The sequence below is a fragment of the Podarcis pityusensis genome (assembly GCF_964106645.2).
Source record: "Podarcis pityusensis genome assembly, chromosome: 7".
NCBI lineage: Eukaryota > Metazoa > Chordata > Lepidosauria > Squamata > Lacertidae > Podarcis > Podarcis pityusensis.
The window spans coordinates 66976708-66996794 of NC_138031.1; the positions used below are offsets into that span (position 1 = coordinate 66976708).

General features: G+C 42.2%; 1 protein-coding gene across 1 annotated transcript in view; it reads right to left on the bottom strand.

The window, feature by feature from the left end:
* GMDS (GDP-mannose 4,6-dehydratase) overlaps positions 1-20087 on the bottom strand; it is a 289303-nt gene that overhangs the window by 71403 nt on the left and 197813 nt on the right. Inside the window, exons 8-9 of the mRNA XM_081014931.1 lie at positions 15429-15547; positions 795-891 (exon numbers count right to left, since the gene is read on the bottom strand). Of these exons, the coding sequence (XP_080871057.1) occupies positions 795-891; positions 15429-15547 (216 nt within the window). The remainder of the gene's footprint in view (positions 1-794; positions 892-15428; positions 15548-20087) is intronic.

A 20087-nucleotide genomic window follows, 5' to 3' on the forward strand; every position in this document is an offset into this window, starting at 1 on the left:
TTGATTGACTTCAATGGAAGTACAATGAATCAGGATTACTAGTGCCAAATATGTATTTTCTTTTCTTTGTGGCAGAGCCATATAAATAATTGTGTTCTTCTCAATAACTGACTGTTTTTAAACTGCTTCCAAATTCACAAGGATATATTAGAAGCATTCTGGCCTAATTAAGAGAATTTATTTCCAGCACATGAAAGGAAATGTCTTAATTATGACTTTTCAGTGACTTTCCATTAACACAGTCACAAACAGCAGGTAGATGAACATTAATATATAAAATAAAATTCCATGGTCTTATATTCTAGACTGATTTATTTATTTATTTATTATTTTTTGAATACCCTCTCTCCCTCTCCTTTCTGATTTTCCCATGTATTTAGTTGCTGGAATATACTGCAGAAAATAAGCATATAAATTTAAACTTTTAACACATGAATAGATATAAGACTTGAAAATACAAATGGAAAATATGTAATAAATCGCACCCATCATTACTTCTGTCTCAAGCATTTATGCTCCAGCAACAATCTGGAAGAAAGAAACTGTCCACATCATCTTTGCTAATTCAAAACTGGATTAAATAGAGCATGAAATATCCAGTAATTCTGGTTTCTGAGGTTTATCCCTGTTTTGCATAGATAGGGTAATTAAGAGAAATATATGGCTACCTGTTTGAAAGCAAACGGAGTAGTTGAAGTTAGAACCCTCTTGCAAACAGCTGCCCAAATGCAGCGATTTGGTGACTGAATTTGTTTTGCATTCTTCTGTGAAGCTGAAAGAATCACTTTGCTTACCACTTCAGTTGGCCTGTAGTATTTGTGATTAACTGTCACATGGATCTTGCCAGTTTCTTTGCATCGACCTACTTCGTTCTCATTCGTGCCTTCCCACCTGCAAAGATGACAAACATTTCATCACCCCATAATGTCTTTACCAGTCTGATCACAGCAGCATTTGGTGCACAGATTCTTAGACAAGGCTGGTGTTATTTCTCTCTCCAGGGCAATGTACACTTCAGGCCACAGGAGCAGAGGCAGAGGTTTGACCAGAGCGGAAGCACAATGGCTTTTAAGGTCCACTTGTTTTGTGCTCTGATACTATGCATGAGATGAGGCGTATGTTTTTGGCACTGGACACCACTTTGTTAGGTGCCTCATGTGCTATATTTTGCTAGTAAATATATAAAGGTAAAGGGACCCCTGACTGTTAGGTCCAGTCATGACTGACTCTGGGGTTGCGGCGCTCATCTCGCTTTACTAGCCGAGGGAGCCGGCGTACAGCTTCCAGGTCATGTGGCCAGCATGACTCAGCCGCTTCTGGAGAACCAGAGCAGTGCACAGAAACGCCGTTTACCTTCCCACCGGAGCAGTACCTATTTAACTACTTGCACTTTGATGTGCTTTCGAACTGCTAGGTTGGCAGGAGCAGGGACTGAGCAACGGGAGCTCACCCCGTTGCGGGGATTCGAACCGTTGACCTTCTGATCGGCAAGTCCTAGGCTCTGTGGTCTAACCCACAGCGCCACCCGCGTCCCTTAGTAGATATATATAAGGATTCTGTACCTGAAGAAGCACTAGATGACGGATCAGCAAACTTTTTCAGCAGGGACTGGTCCACTGTCCCTCAGACCTTGTGGGGGACTGGACTATATTTTGAAAAAATAATAATGAACCAATTCCTATGCCCCACAAATAACCCAGAAATGCATTTTAAATAAAAGCACACATTCTACTCATGTAAAAACACCAGGCAGGCTGCACAAATAACCCAGAGATGCATTTTAAATAAAAGCACACGTTCTACTCATGTAAAAACACCAGGCAGGCCCCACAAATAACCCAGAGATGCATTTTAAATAAAAGGACACATTCTACTCATGTGAAAACACGCTGATTCCCAGACCATCTGCGGGCCGGATTTAGAAGGCAATTGGGCTAGATGCGGGCCCCAAGCCTTAGTTTGCCTCCCCATGCACTAGATCATGAATCTTTTGCCACAATAAATATGTTACTCTTTAAGATGCTACAAAAATACAGTTTTTACTGCTACAGAGTAACACTGATAAGCAGTGGAATTTATGCCCGAGTAGTTAGAAATTAGATGTTTACAAAAACAGATGTGTAACATAGACTAGAGATATAAAGGAGACAACAAAATACAAAAATATATCCATTTATCATTTGATACATAGTCAATAAAGATGATACTTAACATCTTTGTACATTTGTTTTCTCAGGTCTAATGATGACAGAGCTATAAGCTCCAATTTGCCTTGAAATGTGCTCAGATCAAACACTTCTACAATCAATTTCAACATCAGACTAAAAACTCGTTTGTCTAATTATGTTCTTCAGTTGGTTTCTACGTTGCTTTCATGATAATTTGTCGAACTATTTTAAAACAAGCTTTCGGACTTTTAAGTGTGGTCTCCTTTGTTTTTCACACTATTACATTAACGTAAGACTTTATAGAATCCTTCCTAAAAGCCACATGCTGGGCTTTGCAAGAGGGAAAATTTGACTCTGTGAAGTGGACCAGCATATGGTCTGTTCACGGAATCACTCCGAGTTACAGCCTGTCTTAAATACGGAAATGGAACAAAAGAGGTGAGTAGACCTCATGCTCATGGGGTGAATTACAAACAGAATGAGCAAATGGTGTGCATATGTTTGCATAAGGCTGAAATCCCCTCTCTCTCCCAGGCTTAAGCTCAGAGGGCCCTAAGCATATTTGGTCTCACAGAGCACTTATTGGAACATCAAACAGTCCCACCCTCAACCATATGCCAGGCAGGCCCATAGCTAGGACATTGGCATGGGAAGCAAGAGCGAATTTTGCTTGCCTGCAGAAGATCATTATCTGTGTTTAAGGTGGGGGGATGGACTCAGCTTTCAGAATATTTTATAAAACAATGTGTGATCAAATGTTTACTACACTGTACGTTCACATAATTCATTGTTGCAAAACTATAAACTTTCCAATAATCTTCAGAAAACGGAGATTAGGGAATGATCCAATCCCACCCCAGTATGCAAGGCAAGACAAATCCTGTACGCACAGTGTACAGCTGTATAGAAATCCTGTACACTCATAGAATGCCATGGATTTTCCCCATTAGATGGCAGTTTCCTGGTAGTTATTTGTCAATTCTGGAAGAAGGGTGTAAGGAAACCCTTTGCAGCTGTAAAAGGACCAGAACTGCCTTTTTATTTCTCTGGAAGCGGTTGACCTCATGCTTTGAGTTTTCTAGAGACTCACTATTCACCATCACCACAGTAAACGTGTAAAAGTGGTCAGTTGGATGTTGTAATAATAATAATAATAATAAATTTTATTTATATCCCGCCCTCCCCAGCCAAAGCCGGGCTCAGGGCGGCTAACAACAATAAAACAGTACAAAAATACAGCATAAACAACACTCTAAAATCATTCATTATAAAATTAATTAATTCAAGCCACTGGCAACCATTGGGCCAGAGCTCCGCGAAGATTGCCGAGGGAGGGAGTCAGGCTGTGCCCTGGCCAAAGGCCTGGTGGAACAGCTCTGTCTTGCAGGCCCTGCGGAAAGATGTCAAGTCCCGCAGAGCCCTGGTCTCTTGTGACAGAGTGTTCCACCAGATCGGAGCCACAGCCAAAAAAGCCCTGGCTCTAGTTGAGGCCAGCCTAACTTCTCTGTGGCCTGGGACCTTCAAGATGTTTTTATTTGAAGACCGTAAGTTTCTCTGTGGGGCATACCAGGAGAGGCGGTCCCGTAGGTACGAGGGTCCTAGGCCGTATAGGGCTTTAAAGGTTAAAACCAGCACCTTAAACCTGATCCTGTACTCCACCGGGAGCCAGTGCAGCTGGTATAGCACCGGGTGAATGTGATCTCGCAGCGAAGACCTCGTAAGGAGTCTCGCTGCAGCATTCTGCACCCGCTGGAGTTTCTGGGTCAGTCTCAAGGGCAGCCCCATGTAGAGCGAGTTACAATAATCCAGTCTGGAGGTGACCGTCGCGTGGATCACAGTGGCTAGGTCAGGGTGAGAGAGGTAAGGAGCCAACTGCTTAGCTTGGCGGAGATGGAAAAATGCCGCCTTTGTTATAGCTGCAATCTGCACCTCCATGGAAAGGGAGGTGTCGAAGATTACACCCAAACTCTTAACAGACGGCGCTGGCACTAATTGCGCCCCCGCAAGAGATGGGAGTTGCCCCCCCAAACCCATATCGCCCCGTCCCAGCCACAGGACCTCTGTCTTCGAAGGATTTAGCTTCAACCGGCTCCCACGTAACCATCCAGCCACAGCTTCCAAACATCTGGTCAGTGTGTCTGGGGCCGAGTCAGGATGGCCATCCATCAACAGATAGAGTTGGGTGTCATCGGCATACTGATGGCAACCCAGCCCAAAACTCCGAACAAGCTGGGCGAGGGGGCGCATAAAAATGTTGAGAAGCATCGGGGAGAGTATCGCACCCTGAGGTACTCCACACACCAAGGAGTGGCGCGATGACAATTTCCCCCCAAGCGCCACCCTCTGTCCCCGACCAGAGAGAAACGAGCGCAGCCATTGAAGGACTGTGCCCTGGATCCCCACGTCGGCAAGGCGGTGGTCCAGAAGTTCATGATCGACCATGTCGAAAGCTGCTGACAGATCTAGAAGAATCAGCAGCCCCGACCCGCCTCGATCCAGCTGTAGTTGCTGGATGCAAAAGGAGCAAGGAAAGGGTGGCTCAACCTAGACAGAAAAATATGCAGCCACTTTTTGTTTTCAATAACAGAGAAGTAGAGACAGTTGCTAATCAGATTACTAGAGAAAAATGATGTTAATTCCTTCCAAGGATTTATTAGAGAAGCATATTAATGATAATATTTTCTGCAGCCATTTTTGAACACACTATGAAATATTCCTGAAAGTAGAGAGACAGAAAGAGAAAGAAAGCTGTCAGCATTAACTTTTGTCTACTTTCCTGCTCAGAATTTGTTGACAGAGCAGAAGGACCTTGTCTGCAGGAGTCCTGATTCAAGGCAGATCTAACACAAACTCAGAAGATTGCTCAAGAAGCAGGACAAAAGCCACATGAGAGGGGGAAAAAATGTATAGACATGCTAGATCAAAACAGAACCCCATCTAGGGAAAGATCAAGATGGTTGTCACCATTAACATTTAAAGCAGGTTTTTAGTAATTTAAAGCAGGATGAATCCACAGAATACTGTACGTAACGCTTAATGATACTGAAGATTAAAAACATATTCTCCTGATGTGTCTCATAAATTCCTATGGGCCTGCTTCTCAGTGAGAGAACTAAACATGATAATTTAAAACTGTTCTTTTTAAATTACTGCCTAGGTTTCAAAAGCAGATAGGTTGATAGTGTAGTATTTGCCACTCCAACATATTCAAAATAATACCACCATAAAAATCACAGTCCAACATTAGCCATACTCAAAAGTAGACCCATTTAAAACAATGGGCATGATTAACTTGGGTCCACTGGATGGAATTCAACATTGTGCCATGATGAACAATCCATTTGCGCAAGCCAGACAGACTGATTTTCCCCTTTCTCCCTCCCCCCGCATGCTGTTCTGGGGGTTCTCCCAACCCACCCAAGCCAATTTCAGGGGGCACATGGTGGGAGAGGATGGCGTAAAAGCCCAATTGTGCAAGTAGAAGTCCTTGTGTAAGACTTAACCACAGATGGAACTCATCAGATGAATCCCGTCCATTAATTTCAATGGGATACAACCCACAGAGACCTCAGAAGTAGATTTCAGCTCCTTTTTCAGAAAAAAGCTTTCTCATTCCTCAAATAACTTTTCATCGTGAATGGTTGTTGTTTAGTTGTTTAGTCGTGTCCGACTCTTTGTGACCCCATGGACCAGAGCACGCCAGGCACTCCTGTCTTCCACTGCCTCCCACAGTTTGGTCAAACTCATGCTGGTAGCTTCGAGAACACTGTCCAACCATCTCATCCTCTGTCGTCCCCTTCTCCTTGTGCCCTCCATCTTTCCCAACATCAGGGTCTTTTCCAGGGAGTCTTCTCTTCTCATGAGGTGGCCAAAGTATTGGAGCCTCAGCTTCACGATCTGTCCTTCCAGTGAGCATTCAGGGCTGATGTCCTTCAGAATGGATAGGTTTGATCTTCTTGCAGCCCATGGGACTCTCAAGAGTCTCCTCCAGCACCATAATTCAAAAGCATCAATTCTTTGGCGATCAGCCTTCTTTATGGTCCAGCTCTCACTTCCATACACTACTGGGAAAACCATAGCTTTAACTATACGAACCTTTGTCGGCAAGATGTTGTCTCTGCTTTTTAAGATGCTGTCTAGGTTTGTCATTGCTTTTCTCCCAAGAAGCAGGTGTCTTTTAATTTCGTGACTGCTGTCACCATCTGCAGTGATCATAGAGCCCAAGAAAGTAAAATCTCTCACTGCCTCCATTTCTTCCCCTCTTATTTGCCAGGAAGTGATGGGACCAGTGGCCATGATCTTCATTTTTTTGATGTTGAGCTTCAGACCATATTTTGCGCTCTCCTCTTTCACCCTCATTAAAAGGTTCTTTAATTCCTACTCACTTTCTGCCATCAAGGTTGTGTCATCTGCACATCTGAGGTTGTTGATATTTCTTCCAGCAATTTTAATTCCGGCTTGGGATTCATCCAGCCCAGCCTTTCGCATGATGAATTCTGCATATAAATTAAATAAGCAGGGAGGCAATATACAGCCTTAGAATCATAGAATCATAGAGTTGGAAGAGACCACAAGGGCCATCGAGTCCAACCCCCTGCCAAGCAGGAAACACCATCAGAGCACTCCTGACATATGGTTGTCAAGCCTCTGCTTAAAGACCTCCAAAGAAGGAGACTCCACCACACTCCTTGGCAGCAAATTCCACTGTCGAACAGCTCTTACTGTCAGGAAGTTCTTCCTAATGTTCAGGTGGAATCTTCTTTCTTGTAGTTTGGATCCATTGCTCCATGTCCGCTTCTCTGGAGCAGCAGAAAACAACCTTTCTCCCTCCTCTATGTGACATCCTTTTATATATTTGAACATGGCTATCATATCACCCCTTAACCTCCTCTTCTCCAGGCTAAACATGCCCAGCTCCCTTAGCCGTTCCTCATAAGGCATCGTTTCCAGGCCTTTGACCATTTTGGTTGCCCTCCTCTGGACACGTTCCAGTTTGTCAGTGTCCTTCTTGAACTGTGGTGCCCAGAACTGGACACAGTACTCCAGGTGAGGTCTGACCAGAGCAGAATACAGTGGCACTATTACTTCCCTTGATCTAGATGCTATACTCCTATTGATGCAGCCCAGAACTGCATTGGCTTTTTTAGCTGCTGCGTCACACTGTTGGCTCATGTCAAGTTTGTGGTCAACCAAGACTCCTAGATCCTTTTCACATGTACTGCTCTCAAGCCAGGTGTCACCCATCTTGTATTTGTGCCTCTCATTTTTTTTTGCCCAAGTGCAATACTTTACATTTCTCCCTGTTAAAATTCATCTTGTTTGTTTTGGCCAAGTTCTCTAATCTGTCAAGGTCGTTTTGAAGTGTGATCCTGTCCTCTGGGGTGTTAGCCACCCCTCCCAATTTGGTGTCATCTGCAAATTTGATCAGGATGCCCTTGAGTCCATCATCCAAGTCATTGATAAAGATGTTGAATAAGACCGGGCCCAAGACAGAACCCTGTGGCACCCCACTAGTCACTCTTCTCCAGGATGAAGAGGAACCATTGATGAGCACCCTTTGGGTTCGGTCAGTCAGCCAGTTACAAATCCACTGAGTGGTAGCATAGTCAAGACCGCATTTTACCAGCTTCTTTACAAGAATATCATGGGGCACCTTGTCAAATGCCTTGCTGAAATCAAGGTAGGCTACATCCACTGCGTTCCCTTCATCTATCAGGCTTGTAATTCTGTCAAAAAACGAGATCAGGTTAGTCTGACATGACTTATTTTTCAGAAATCCATGCTGACTATTGGTGATCACAGCATTCCTTTCTAGGTGCTCACAGTCTGTTTGCTTAATGATCTGCTCCAGAATCTTCCCTGGTATTGATGTCAGACTGACTGGGCGGTAATTATTTGGGTCCTCTCTTTTCCCCTTTTTGAAAATAGGGACAACATTTGCCCTCCTCCAGTCTGCCGGGACTTCACCTGTTCTCCAGGAATTCTCAAAGATGACTGCCAGTGGTCCTGAGATCACATCTGCCAGTTCTTTTAATACTCTTGGATGCAGTTCATCTGGCCCTGGAGACTTGAATACATCTAAACTAGCCAAGTATTCTTGTACTATCTCCTTAGTTATTCTGGGCTGTGTTTCCTCTGCTGAATCATTTGCTCCAAATTCTTCAGGTCGGGCATTGTTTTCATTATCGGAGAAGACTGAGGCAAAGAAGGCATTGAGGAGTTCAGCCCTTTCTGTGTCCCCTGTTTGCATTTCACCATCTTCTCCTCTGAGTGACCCCACTGTTTCTTTGTTCTTCCTTTTGCTACGAACATACCCATAAAAGCCTTTTTTGTTGCTTTTAACCTCTCTAGCAAGCCTGAGTTCATTCTCCCTTTCCTTTTAGTATTACTGTCCATGGGATCTCACCCAGCACTTCCCTAAGTTTTATGAAGTCGGCTTTCTTAAAGTCAAGAAACTGAGTCCTAGTATGCTTGGCTGCTCCTTTCTGCTGTATAGTAAACTTCAGAAGAGCATGATCACTCGCGCCTAATGATCCTTCCACTTCTACCCCACTAACCAGGTCATCAACATTGGTTAGGACCAGATCTAAAATGGCTGTTCCTCTTGTTGCTTCTCCTACTTTCTGGACAATGAAGTTGTCTGCAAGGCCAGTGAGGAATCTGTTTGACCTTATGCTCTTGGCTGAGTTTGACATCCAACAAATATCCGGGTAATTGAAGTCCCCCATTACTACTATCTCCCTTCCTTTTGCATGCTTGGCCATCTGTTCCAGGAAGGCATCATCTATGTCCTCCGTTTGGCTTGGGGATCTATAGTAAACTCCCACAATGAGGTCACTGTTATTCTTCTCTCCCTTAATTTTGACCCAAATGCTCTCACCTTGTCGTACTCCTTTCCCAATTTTGAACCAATCGGTTGTTCCATATCCAGTTCTAACTGTAGCTTCTTGTCCCACGTAGAGATTTCTCAGGAGACAGATGAGGTGATCAGGCACTCCCATTTCTTTAAGAACTTGCCATAGTTTGCTGTGATCGACACAGTCAAAGGCTTTTGCATAGTCAATGAAGCAGGAGTAGATGAATGGTAAGAGATGACAATTATTCAGTAGCTCAACATGTTTCCCAAAGTACTATAAACTAAACTAAACTATACGATACAATACACTTCAAAATACTGTGTGCAGTACTCATGCCAGTGGGAAAGCAATGCAATAAATATTTGTAAACAAAACACTTTGAAATAATGAAATGTCTGCCACAAGTATAAGGATGCATAGTTTGAATAGGAAGTAATTTTTCAGGCTAGTGAGTTTGTCACCAATTGTCAGCCAGATTAGCCACTTCACTGGAGTTTAGTGCATGCATAACAGAATATTATTGTACGCCACAAAGTTCCGCATGGGCCCTTTTTATCACCAGAATGAAGGTCATGATTTTGAAAATAAGCTCCACTTTAATGGCATACTTCCTTCCTTGTTAATGTTCAAAGATGCTTAATTGTTCTGCAAACGACAAAAATGAAAGCCCAATCTTGAGTGCATGCTAACACTTCAGCTTAGCTCAACTGCTATTAACCACAGGATAAACACATCAGAAGACAATGACCAGATTGCAGGTCAACATGCATGCATGACTACTGCATGTTTAAAAAAAAGAGAGAGATTTCCCATCATCGTGTTGCATTTTAGTTTTGTGGATAATCAACAGATGCAATAAGAAAACTGATCATGGGGCAAAGTTTAGACAGGAAATAAATATGGTACGGTAATCACATTCATCTGATGTTCAGATAGAATTTCTACTTGCTTAATACTTACTAAAAGATAAAGTATAAAGAAAAAAACCACAGGGGAAAAGTAATTAAACCCCAAAATCTGAAAAGCGTGATACGTAGCTCTTATAACAATGTGTTCACCAGCTGCAAATGACCGTTTTTCAATCCTCCTAGAAAAGGGAAATGACAGTAGCAACGACAAGGAATATCCCTGTGCGAGCCACGCACGTTAAGTCAAATTAAATTTTGCCTTTGATTTCAATCTGATAAGGATTACTCTCCAGTCCTATCCAGGTGCTGAGTCTCTTCTCATGATGAAGGTCATATGAGGGAAGAGCGGAGCAGCACTGGCAAGCCTTGCCGCTTGGGTGCATCACCTTCCATTTGTTTACAACATGCCAGCCTCCAGAAATAGGCCATGCGGAACAAGTTCATCCTTCAACTCATGGAGGCCCATAAACAAGGGGAAGGTTCTGCACTGGAGGAGAAGGGGCTTGCCAGCATGCCTGTGCTCTCCCTCCCATCATTTTCATTCCACAAAGAAACCGCACACCTGAACTGTGTGGGGAACACAGTCAAAATATATTGAAGTTATTTATTATTTTTAACTTCTTGGGAATCCATGCTCTGGCTGGCAAATGGCAATGCCAGTCAATGTGCCGTATTGTCACTGATGGCACTATATCCAGCCAGAGTCTTAGGGGTTGTGGAATGTTGTCCGGACTGCCTGCTGCTTGACCTTTTGATACTATGGGTCACAGTACCCTTCTGGATAGGCTCTGTGTGGGACGCAGTTGATATGTCAGAGCAGCGTACATGATCACCCACCCCTCCTTTTCTTCTGACAACATCTTGTAAGAAAGGTTATGCAGAGAAATAGTGACTGGCCCAGGAAGCTTCATTGCTAAGTGGACCTGGTTCTTCCAGGTCTGATTCCAATACTGATTCCACTCATAGCTGTCAACTTACAGATTTGAAAATAAGGGACCAGCAGCCTCGAAAATAAGGGATCAGCAGCCAAAATAAGGGATTTTAGTCAACCAGCTCCTTTCCTTTTCCCCATAACAGTCATTCGAAGGAGCCTCCAACACAAATCCAAAAGCCCCCCCTCCCACGAGATCGCCGCCTGCCATTGTATTCAACCAGCTCCTTTCCTTTCCCCCCACCATGTGCCCCTGCTCCAGACAGACATTTTCCCTGGCAAGGGTGAGTGGGCCATCGATGATGTATCTATCTAATTCCAAGCACAGGTATGTTCAGTTTCTGAGCCCCTCCGAGCCAAAGGCAGAAAGCCCAGCCAGCAGCCAAATGAAGCCTCAAGCGGTGGTTCCCACAGCACAGCAACCCGGCAAAGGAGATGCAGCAAGGAAAACCACCGTCACCTCTCCGCTGGGAAGCGCTGAGCAAAGGCGAGTCCCCAGGCAACGCGGCCGATTTGATCGGCACAAGGAATGCAAGCTCCACCCCCCAGTTGTTCTTAGACTCCTTATTGGGTGAGCAACGCAGCCAAGCAACACAGTTGGAGCCTCCCTCCTCCCTGGCCGGCAGGGAGGGAGGGAGAGGAGCTGTTTCCTTTGAAACCCAGGAAATTTAAGGGACATCATCAATAAGGGACAGCAGCGGGACATGGCACTGGGATAAGGGAATTTCCCGCCAAATAAGGGATGGTTGACAGCTATGATTTCACTTTCTTGGTGCAGATTTATAGCTATATAAATTTATAGTTGCATAGGTTATAGTTTATTACTGTTCATTCTCTATTCTGTCGTAAGGCAGGGTTTGGCAGCGTAATCTCCTCTATGGAATAACTTAATTGCAGAGTTTCCATAATTAGAGAAGCCTTCAAAAACATTTATCTGTTGTTTGAAGCAGTCATCATCACAACAACGAATCTTATGATTGTTTAAAAAACAACAGTTGTCTTGAATATTCTTAGAACAGGGTGAGGTTGCAGGTTAGGACATGTTGGTCAACATGAGGACACTACATCCTCTGGTTACGCCAGAGCTCAGTTGGTTAGGGCATGGCACTGATAATGTCAAGGTTGCAAGTTTGATCCCCGTATGGGACAGCTGCATATTCGTGCATTGCAAGGGGGTTAAACTAGATGATTCTCAGGATCCCTTCCAACTCTGCAGTTCTATGATTAAGCCCCCAAACCTGGCTCAGCGAAAGATACGCCAGCCTAAGTTGCTCATCTCAGCTTAGTTCAGGCTGGTATTAAGCCTCCAAAAAGCGTTTGGATGTGTGGAGGGAATGGGACCAGAGACGGGAGACTTAGGCTAGATCCTAAGACCATTCAGTCTGGTCATGCGACCTAGTAACCTGGCACAGAACACTATTTTAAAGGCTCGCTTTTCCTCCACTGTGGTCAGAGCAGCAGCAACCAGTCTCACTGCTGAATGGGGTTTGGATCTGGCTTAATTTATGCCTGCTTGCTTTATGCCAGCTACTTGTACCTCTAGGATTGCTCCCTTGCACATCCTGAAAAACAGCTCTTGCTTGTGAGACTTTTCAGAACCCTTTACTCCTTTAAAACATTTCTAGGCTGCTTTCCCCCCAAAACACCCAAAGCAGCTTACACAGAAGAAATGCAAATACTCTGAAGAATAGGCAAATCATGACAATTTCAGGCAAGGATAGCAAAAATGGAGATTAATGTGACTGCTCATTGCTTTTTTATGTTAATCTCAGCCCTTCAAGCAACGAATACTTTTGCTGCAGATCTATATGTAGAATTATATGAGGGGAAACCTCATAAATCTTTCCACTGCTTATATAGGGTCCCCTCCACCTTTATTCACAGACAGCAGTCTGCTAAGAACTTTCGAGTGCCGTAGTGGTTTGAGGCTATCCTTACAATGCTGCTCTGATTTAATAAGATTAATGACAGAAAATTAGTCAAGACAAGTGTTTGCCTGTTTGGTTTATCCTGTTGGAGTTCAAATGAGAAGAGGAAAGTGTTTCCCCATCGTATTACTTAATTAGTAATAGGCAAAAGGAAGATAGAAAGGGGGGAGAAAAGGTGTAATAGTTACGGGGGAAAATATTTGTAGCTGAAAGGTCTTCTTGTCAGCGCAAGGAACTGAATTAGAATCACTCTGAGGAGTCTCATCATTCCAGAGTTTTCCTTGGCAGTAACCGTGTTAAAAGAAAAAAAATGAACTAGATTTCAAAGATGAAAGTCTCATAGACAAAATTGCTTACATTTCACTTGTCAAATTTCCTTTTCCTCATTGTTCCAGACCAACACAATGAAACATTGTTACCTTTGACATAGTAGATACACCGCTGATTTTGATGTGGATTAAATGCCAACGCTAGGGGTAGTTTTGCAAATTAATACAATGAAATTAAAGCGGCACATGGTCTCAGAAGTTTCAAACCAGTGATGGAGAACAGATGAGTGGAAATATATGGGTAAGGGCATTTTGTGTGTGTACTTTCTCCATGTCCATTCCCCTTTCCCTCACAATCTCCTATTTATACACACATAACTCATTCATTGTCCCATGCAATACTCATATTATGTACATAACATTCACATTCATATGCACCAGGAATACCTTCAGATGTTATGGGACTACAACTCCCATCATCAGTGTCTACTGGCCATGATAACTGGGCTGATGGAGTTGGAGTTGAACAACATCTTTGGGCTCTATGTTCATTATACAGCATATACAGAGCTTAACACCTGACCCATATCCCACCATTCTTGCCAACAGCATACAGCCCCATCTGTCTCTGTGTGTGCTCTGTTAGCGAAGTGGTGAAAAAAAAGGGGTCTCCTTTGGTACTGTGGTTGCTTTTGCTGGATCAAAGAGTCTTTTGTCAGAGGAGGGGCACCAGCAACCCAGCCTGTCCTACAATCACCTTGGCTTTATTTTTTTAACAGAAATATGCAAGTAAGTAAGTAAACAATAAATACAAACAGAAGCAAGTACTTCTGATCTCCCCAAAGTCTGCTGAAAACTCCTATACCCGAAGAAACCTAGAGCATGGGTAGGCAAACTAAGGCCCGGGGGCCGGATCCGGCCCAATCGTCTTTTAAATCCGGCCTGCGGATGGTCCAGGAATCAGCGTGTTTTTACATGAGTAGAATGTGTGCTTTTATTTAAAATGCATCTCTGGGTTATTTGTGGGGCATAGGAATTCATTCATCCCCCCCCCCCCAAAATATAGTCTGGCCCCCCCACAAGGTCTGAGGGACAGTGGACCAGCCCCCTGCTGAAAAAGTTTGCTGACCCTGACCTAGAGAAACCTGCAGTAGTCCCAAGGCAGACTGAGATGCCTCATATCATGGATGTCTAGCCTGCCTCCCTCACCTGATAAACCCTCCCCATCGCATCCTGATAGGAAGCCCAGAGTCTCTGCAAGAGTACCAATCTGGATATCATAAGGTTCTATCACCAGGATTATACTTGGGAGGAAAGGAAGAGGGAGAAAATCCAGTTGCAAACAATGACCCAGCACATGACTCAGAGGTGCTGGCAGGGATGCTTGGCAGTGAGAATATAAGTCTCTTTGTCTGCTCTGGACCTTTGCCAAGTTCACAACTCCCTCGTGAGCTCTGCAAGTGCTTGTTCAATTGCTCATCTCCAGAAGTCGCTGCCTTAGTTCCTGCTCCAAGCGCCCATTTGCTTTTGGAATGGAAATTTACTTGCCATTTGGATTCTGTGAAAAGCAAACCCCAAAACTGACAGCAGGTTCAGAGCGAATGAGGAAAATTGATTTTCTTTTTTGAGTCATCCATCCACCTACTGCTACAACAATGCAGTATGTAGCTGTTGTTGGACTACAGCTAGCTAGCAGGACCAGTGGTCAGGGATGATGGGGACTGTAGTCCAAAAGCAGCTGGAAACCCAAGTTTGGGAAAAGCCGCTCTAGATTTCAGTATCTGAGCACAAAATTGTAATACCAAATATGAGAATGGCACACTTGGTTGTTGTCCCACAACTGTGAAAACTCCCTTGCCTTAGTCAAAACCTGAGTCTTTCTTGGATGTACACAAGACTCCCTTTGTTAGGCTGGATTTTAACGTTTGGGATTAATCATGGGAAACCAGGGGCCAGATTCATCTAATGAATGCAAAACCTCTGTCTTTAAAGAGACTTGCCATGAGAGTTTTTATTTGTTCTTTGGCTTGGAATGGCCAAATGGTCTTAATGTGGACATTTGAATACTGTCACCTTCCCCTCCACCATCAAGTGAAAACCAAACAATTTTTTTAGTGCTTGATTGCACAATTTTAGGTACAGATAGAACAGAGAGAATTCTGCCAATTTTTTGTTCTGGATATGAGTTGTCAACATATCTTCAAATTAGACTGAATGGGGGAAAAGGATAATACTGAAAGGCTTTAGGACATAATAAGAGAGAGCACGGTACATGAACAGAACTCACAGAGGTACAAATAGCCAAATAAAAGGATGTGAGCGAGAAATGGTCAATCAAAATTATTGCTGTTGTGTGTTCCTACTTACACAATTGTTTTCCCAATGTGCTGGAATGCCTTCTCCACAAATTCGCGGACACTGTGGACCTCCCCAGTAGCTATTACAAAGTCCTCTGGCTCATCCATTTGCAGCATTAGCCACATAGCCTGAAGAAAGATAAGTACATCCTAATTTAGTTCATCTGTTACTGCTCTCCCGTTTGGCGCATTATATTGTATTACCACTTAAAACAACCCAACGCATTTTTAGTTAGCAGAACAGCACTTCAAGGAAAAGCAGTACCACTGCGGCAAATTATTTTTATTACATTAGAGGAAGAAATAATATAATATAGCCTAATTGGTTATCATTCTCACTGCTCTATGGAAGATAATTTATTGATTTATGTATTTATAACCCCCCCCAAATGATCACAAGAATCAAGGGAGTATACAGCTTATGACAATAAAATAAATGAAAGTATCCAGAAAACATCATTAAAAACACCAATCAAACCTCCATAAATACTGATTTGTCAAAACAGAACATTTGTCAAAAGTACAATTGTTAGAAGACATCTTAAAGAAGGGAGGAATGGTTCCCACCAAAGTTCTAGTGGTAGAGAGTTCCACAGGTAGGGCCGGCCACAGTAAAGGCTTGGTTCATAGTGAAGGCCAGCTGAACCTCAGGGGTATGTGGAACCACCAGAAGTGCCCCATCAGACGATCTCAATACACTTTATAAAAACCTTGCCCCATCCCACTGCATGGTTATACATCTCCCATTACTGGAATGCCTTTTTAAACCCCTCCTTATTTAATTCCTCTGAAAATGTCAGGGTTAAAATGAGCAGCTGTATAAAGCTGTTCTTATCTCTCTCTTTTTGAACACCCAAATGTTGTTCAAACGTATATACAAGCATTCAGGAATACAGGTTCCCAACAGTGTCATCCCTCCTTGTACTAGACTTGGCAAAAATGCCCAAGTCATGAGTGAAACAGGCAGGAATGTCCCTGGGACAAAGCCACCATTTGCCCATGGACAAATGGACTGAGAAAATGCCTCCTAAAGATCTTAGAAACCAGAATAGATGGGTGTGAAGTTTCTCACTGCTGGACAGCAGAAATTCTTCACCCCAGCACACTTCTTTTGTCCTGCCAAATGGCCTCACCTCCCAGCATATTTATTAGTTGGTTGGCTACCATTCCTCTTAACACCTTAGGATCAATTTAAACCAGCCAGTGGACATCACAAGAATGAGGGGATTCTATTTGAAGGCACATTTTTTTGCTCATTAGGTTATTTTGCTCATTAGATATTAGGTTATAACTGAGATTGCAGCCCATAACTCAGTTCAACCTGTATTTCAGATATTTTCCAGGAGGTGGTAGTCTGTAATCTTGACACGTTTTGAGATCTTACAAGAACCTTCACTCAGTAAATTACATTGGCAAAAAGTCAATTTTTTTTTAATTAAAGTCATGTGACACCCTTGTTTTTGCAAAACCCAGATTCCACAACTGGAATAAATGAAGAAAATGAAGCACTGGGCATATGCCTTATTTGATTATTTGTTGTCTGTAGAAAACTACATTTTCTCTGGCCAAATACCTGTCTGAAACTTATGTGAAGTTAAAAAATGTATACATGTAAATTTAGCTGCTTAAGGTGTAGTTATTTGACCTGCATTATTAACATAGCTAGCTGAACAAAAAGAAAACAAAATTGTGAAGACGTTTTTGTAAAAGGCAAAATGCAAATAAACACAGAAATTTTCTTCTTCTAAATAAACAAAGAGTTTTGGAATGAATTACGAACACATATCCTCTTTCACTGATTTTAATATGTGGCAAAGTTGCATAACTGAGTCTGGTGGCTGTGCAGAGCTTTCAGGGCTAAATAGCTATGGCAGATGAAAGGCAAGAAAGAGAAATCAGGAGCAACAAATGTCTTCAACATCCTGCACAGGGTCAGCAGCTGAGCCAAGAACAGAACTTGGGGTTTCTGACTCCCAGCCTAGTACTCAATCAGCTAGACCACACTGCTACCCTGAAATGATATCTGGAGAAAAACTTACCACTGTAAGTCAATCCAAAATGACTGAAATACTCTAATCCCTTAGTGAAAGAAACAGGGAGCTACCTGTAAGGCTCAACCCTTGTTTAATAAATAATCTGCATGCAAACACCATAATTCAAACTCTCCCCATATGGTTTAAAGGGATTGCTATCTCGTAGGGTAATCCACAATGCTATTTGCATTGACCTCTTCACATCACATTTAAAGAAAACAACTTTACTAGCTCCCCAGATGCCAGGGGATACTCTGCAAATCAGATTAATATAAGCTCTGGGACAGCTCAGTTTCTTTTAGTAAATAGCACCTGAAAAGTTCAGATTTCCCCCACCCCTCTGTCAGCAATACATAGAGAATTAAAGCATTCTCACAGAAGTAGTGTGCTTGCATGATGGGGGTTTTTTTACAGCTAAAACATGTAGCCAAGTTTCACTAGTATGCTACAGTTCTGTACCTGGAATAGTTGCAGCATGAAACAAATGCAGCTCAAGAAATCGTTGATTAAACTTATGAAAGATACCTCGTTATTTGTATTCTGCTTTCTCAGTTGTGATACAGCAGCCTTGGGGGGTTCAAAAAAGAGTTTATTAAAAAAGAAAAAGAAAAAACCCCACCTCCAGGCATTCCAGTCTAACTACCTGATTAAATCCTTCACTGAAGGTGTGTCCTAACTCTTATGATGTCTTTTAAACTCAGGAAATCAAAATTCACGACTTACATACAGATCTTTTGCTTCTTAGGGGGACACAAGGGTGAATAAGGTCAAAATGAAAGACACTGTATCCATTGGACTATGCCAGCTTTCTTGATCAGCCTACTGTGCACTGTGAGAATTAGTAGACTGATCAATTTCAGATGTAGTGATGTTTCTAAGACCAGACCTTCTAACACATTGCTGCAAAAATCCCAGCTGCTATGGAAATGGATGTATGTCGTTATTGCCAACAAAGCCATAAGACATTTTGCTTCATTTCTGAAATGCAAAGATGAAGATTTATTTCAGTGAATCAAAAGATCTTAGTGCAATTTTATAAATTTAGAGCATGATCAGAAGCAGAACTTTTATCTAGTCGCTATTCAGTTGCTTTGTGCAGCTTGGTAGCACTGCTATTGAATGTTTTAAATCAAAAGGTTAATCTTTAGTATCTAAACATACAATCTAAACCAAACCTACAACAGAATGCATTGCCAATGTGTAACCATTCCTTTCCATTCCATCCATTTCTGTCATATGTGCTGACAGAGGAGCAGTTCCTGGATGAAAGGGTAGAGACCAGGATTCCAATTCTACGAAACTGCTTCAAAATTATGTCCCATTAATTCAAATCAATTTAGATTTCAAATGCAAAACCTATGGCACACAGTAGCTTTCTATTTTCTTCAATCCCTTCTATTCAGAGTATTATTTTGCATGTGCACAGGGATTCAGAATTGCACACAAAGAGTATTTTTTCTGCTTGTAAAAGAAAACAGAAAAGGTGTGCTCATGGGATCTCATCGGACTGCAGATATTGTGTTTATGGTTCAGATGAATGGCAACCTTTTCTATCATTCACATCTTTAATTCTACAAAATTCATTAAAAAAACCCTACAGTGGTACCTCAGGTTACAGACGCTTCAGGTTACAAACTCCGCTAACCCAGAAATAGTATCTCGGGTTAAGAACTTTGCTCTAGGATGAGAACAGAAATTGTGCGGTGGCAGCAGGAGGCCCCATTAACTAAAGTGGTACCTCAGGTTAAGAACAGTTTCAGGTTAAGAACAGACCTCCAGAACGAATTAAGTTCTTAACCCGAGGTACCACTGTAAGTTGTTTGAAATTCTGCAAAATGAAATTTCCAAGGGACATTAGTGTATGTCAATGGGTACAAGATTGCAACATGACAAATACTTTATATTACTTGTATGGTGCTCACAACACTACATAATTCTGCTTCGTTTTTGCTGTTTCTTTAAAGCACCTTTTTCTGCTTCTTTAAAGTATCTTTGAAGTAGAGTTATTTAATTAAAAATACATACAGGTTTCTGTTTGCTTTGCTGTACTCATTTTTTTTTTAAAAAAATAAACATCCTACATTGTGAAAACATGTGAAATAATTATTAGAAGATTAGAAACTTTTTTTGAGAAATCATTTGTTTTTAGGAAACACTACTGTAGGATGTGGGTACGCTTGTACTTTTTTCTTCTGCAAAAAAACCAGCAACTGTTTAACAAAAATAGTCTCTTGTTCTGGAGACTATGTCAAAGAGACTCAATAAAGGGTAGGTGGATAGGATACACCAGTTGCTCAAGCTGTTTAATCATTCAATAAAAATCTCAGCAATAAATATTATGCAGTCAAACAGAAATCTGTACTGAACGCTTTCATAACAGTCAAAATCCCAGGAACTGGTTCTCTCCCACCACAAAGTTTATAAAGTTCCTGATGTACCAATTTCTAGGGTTTTATTGTACTGGCTTCAGGATAAAAACAAGCAAAATAATAAAATACTGCAATTCTAGATTTATTTTGCCCTTACTAAATGGCTTACTGATTTTAACAGAGGGGAAAATCTTTGTTTAAAGTTCCACTGAGCATAATTAACGGTTATTGACTTGCAAATGAAGAACAGGTGACATTCTGAATTAG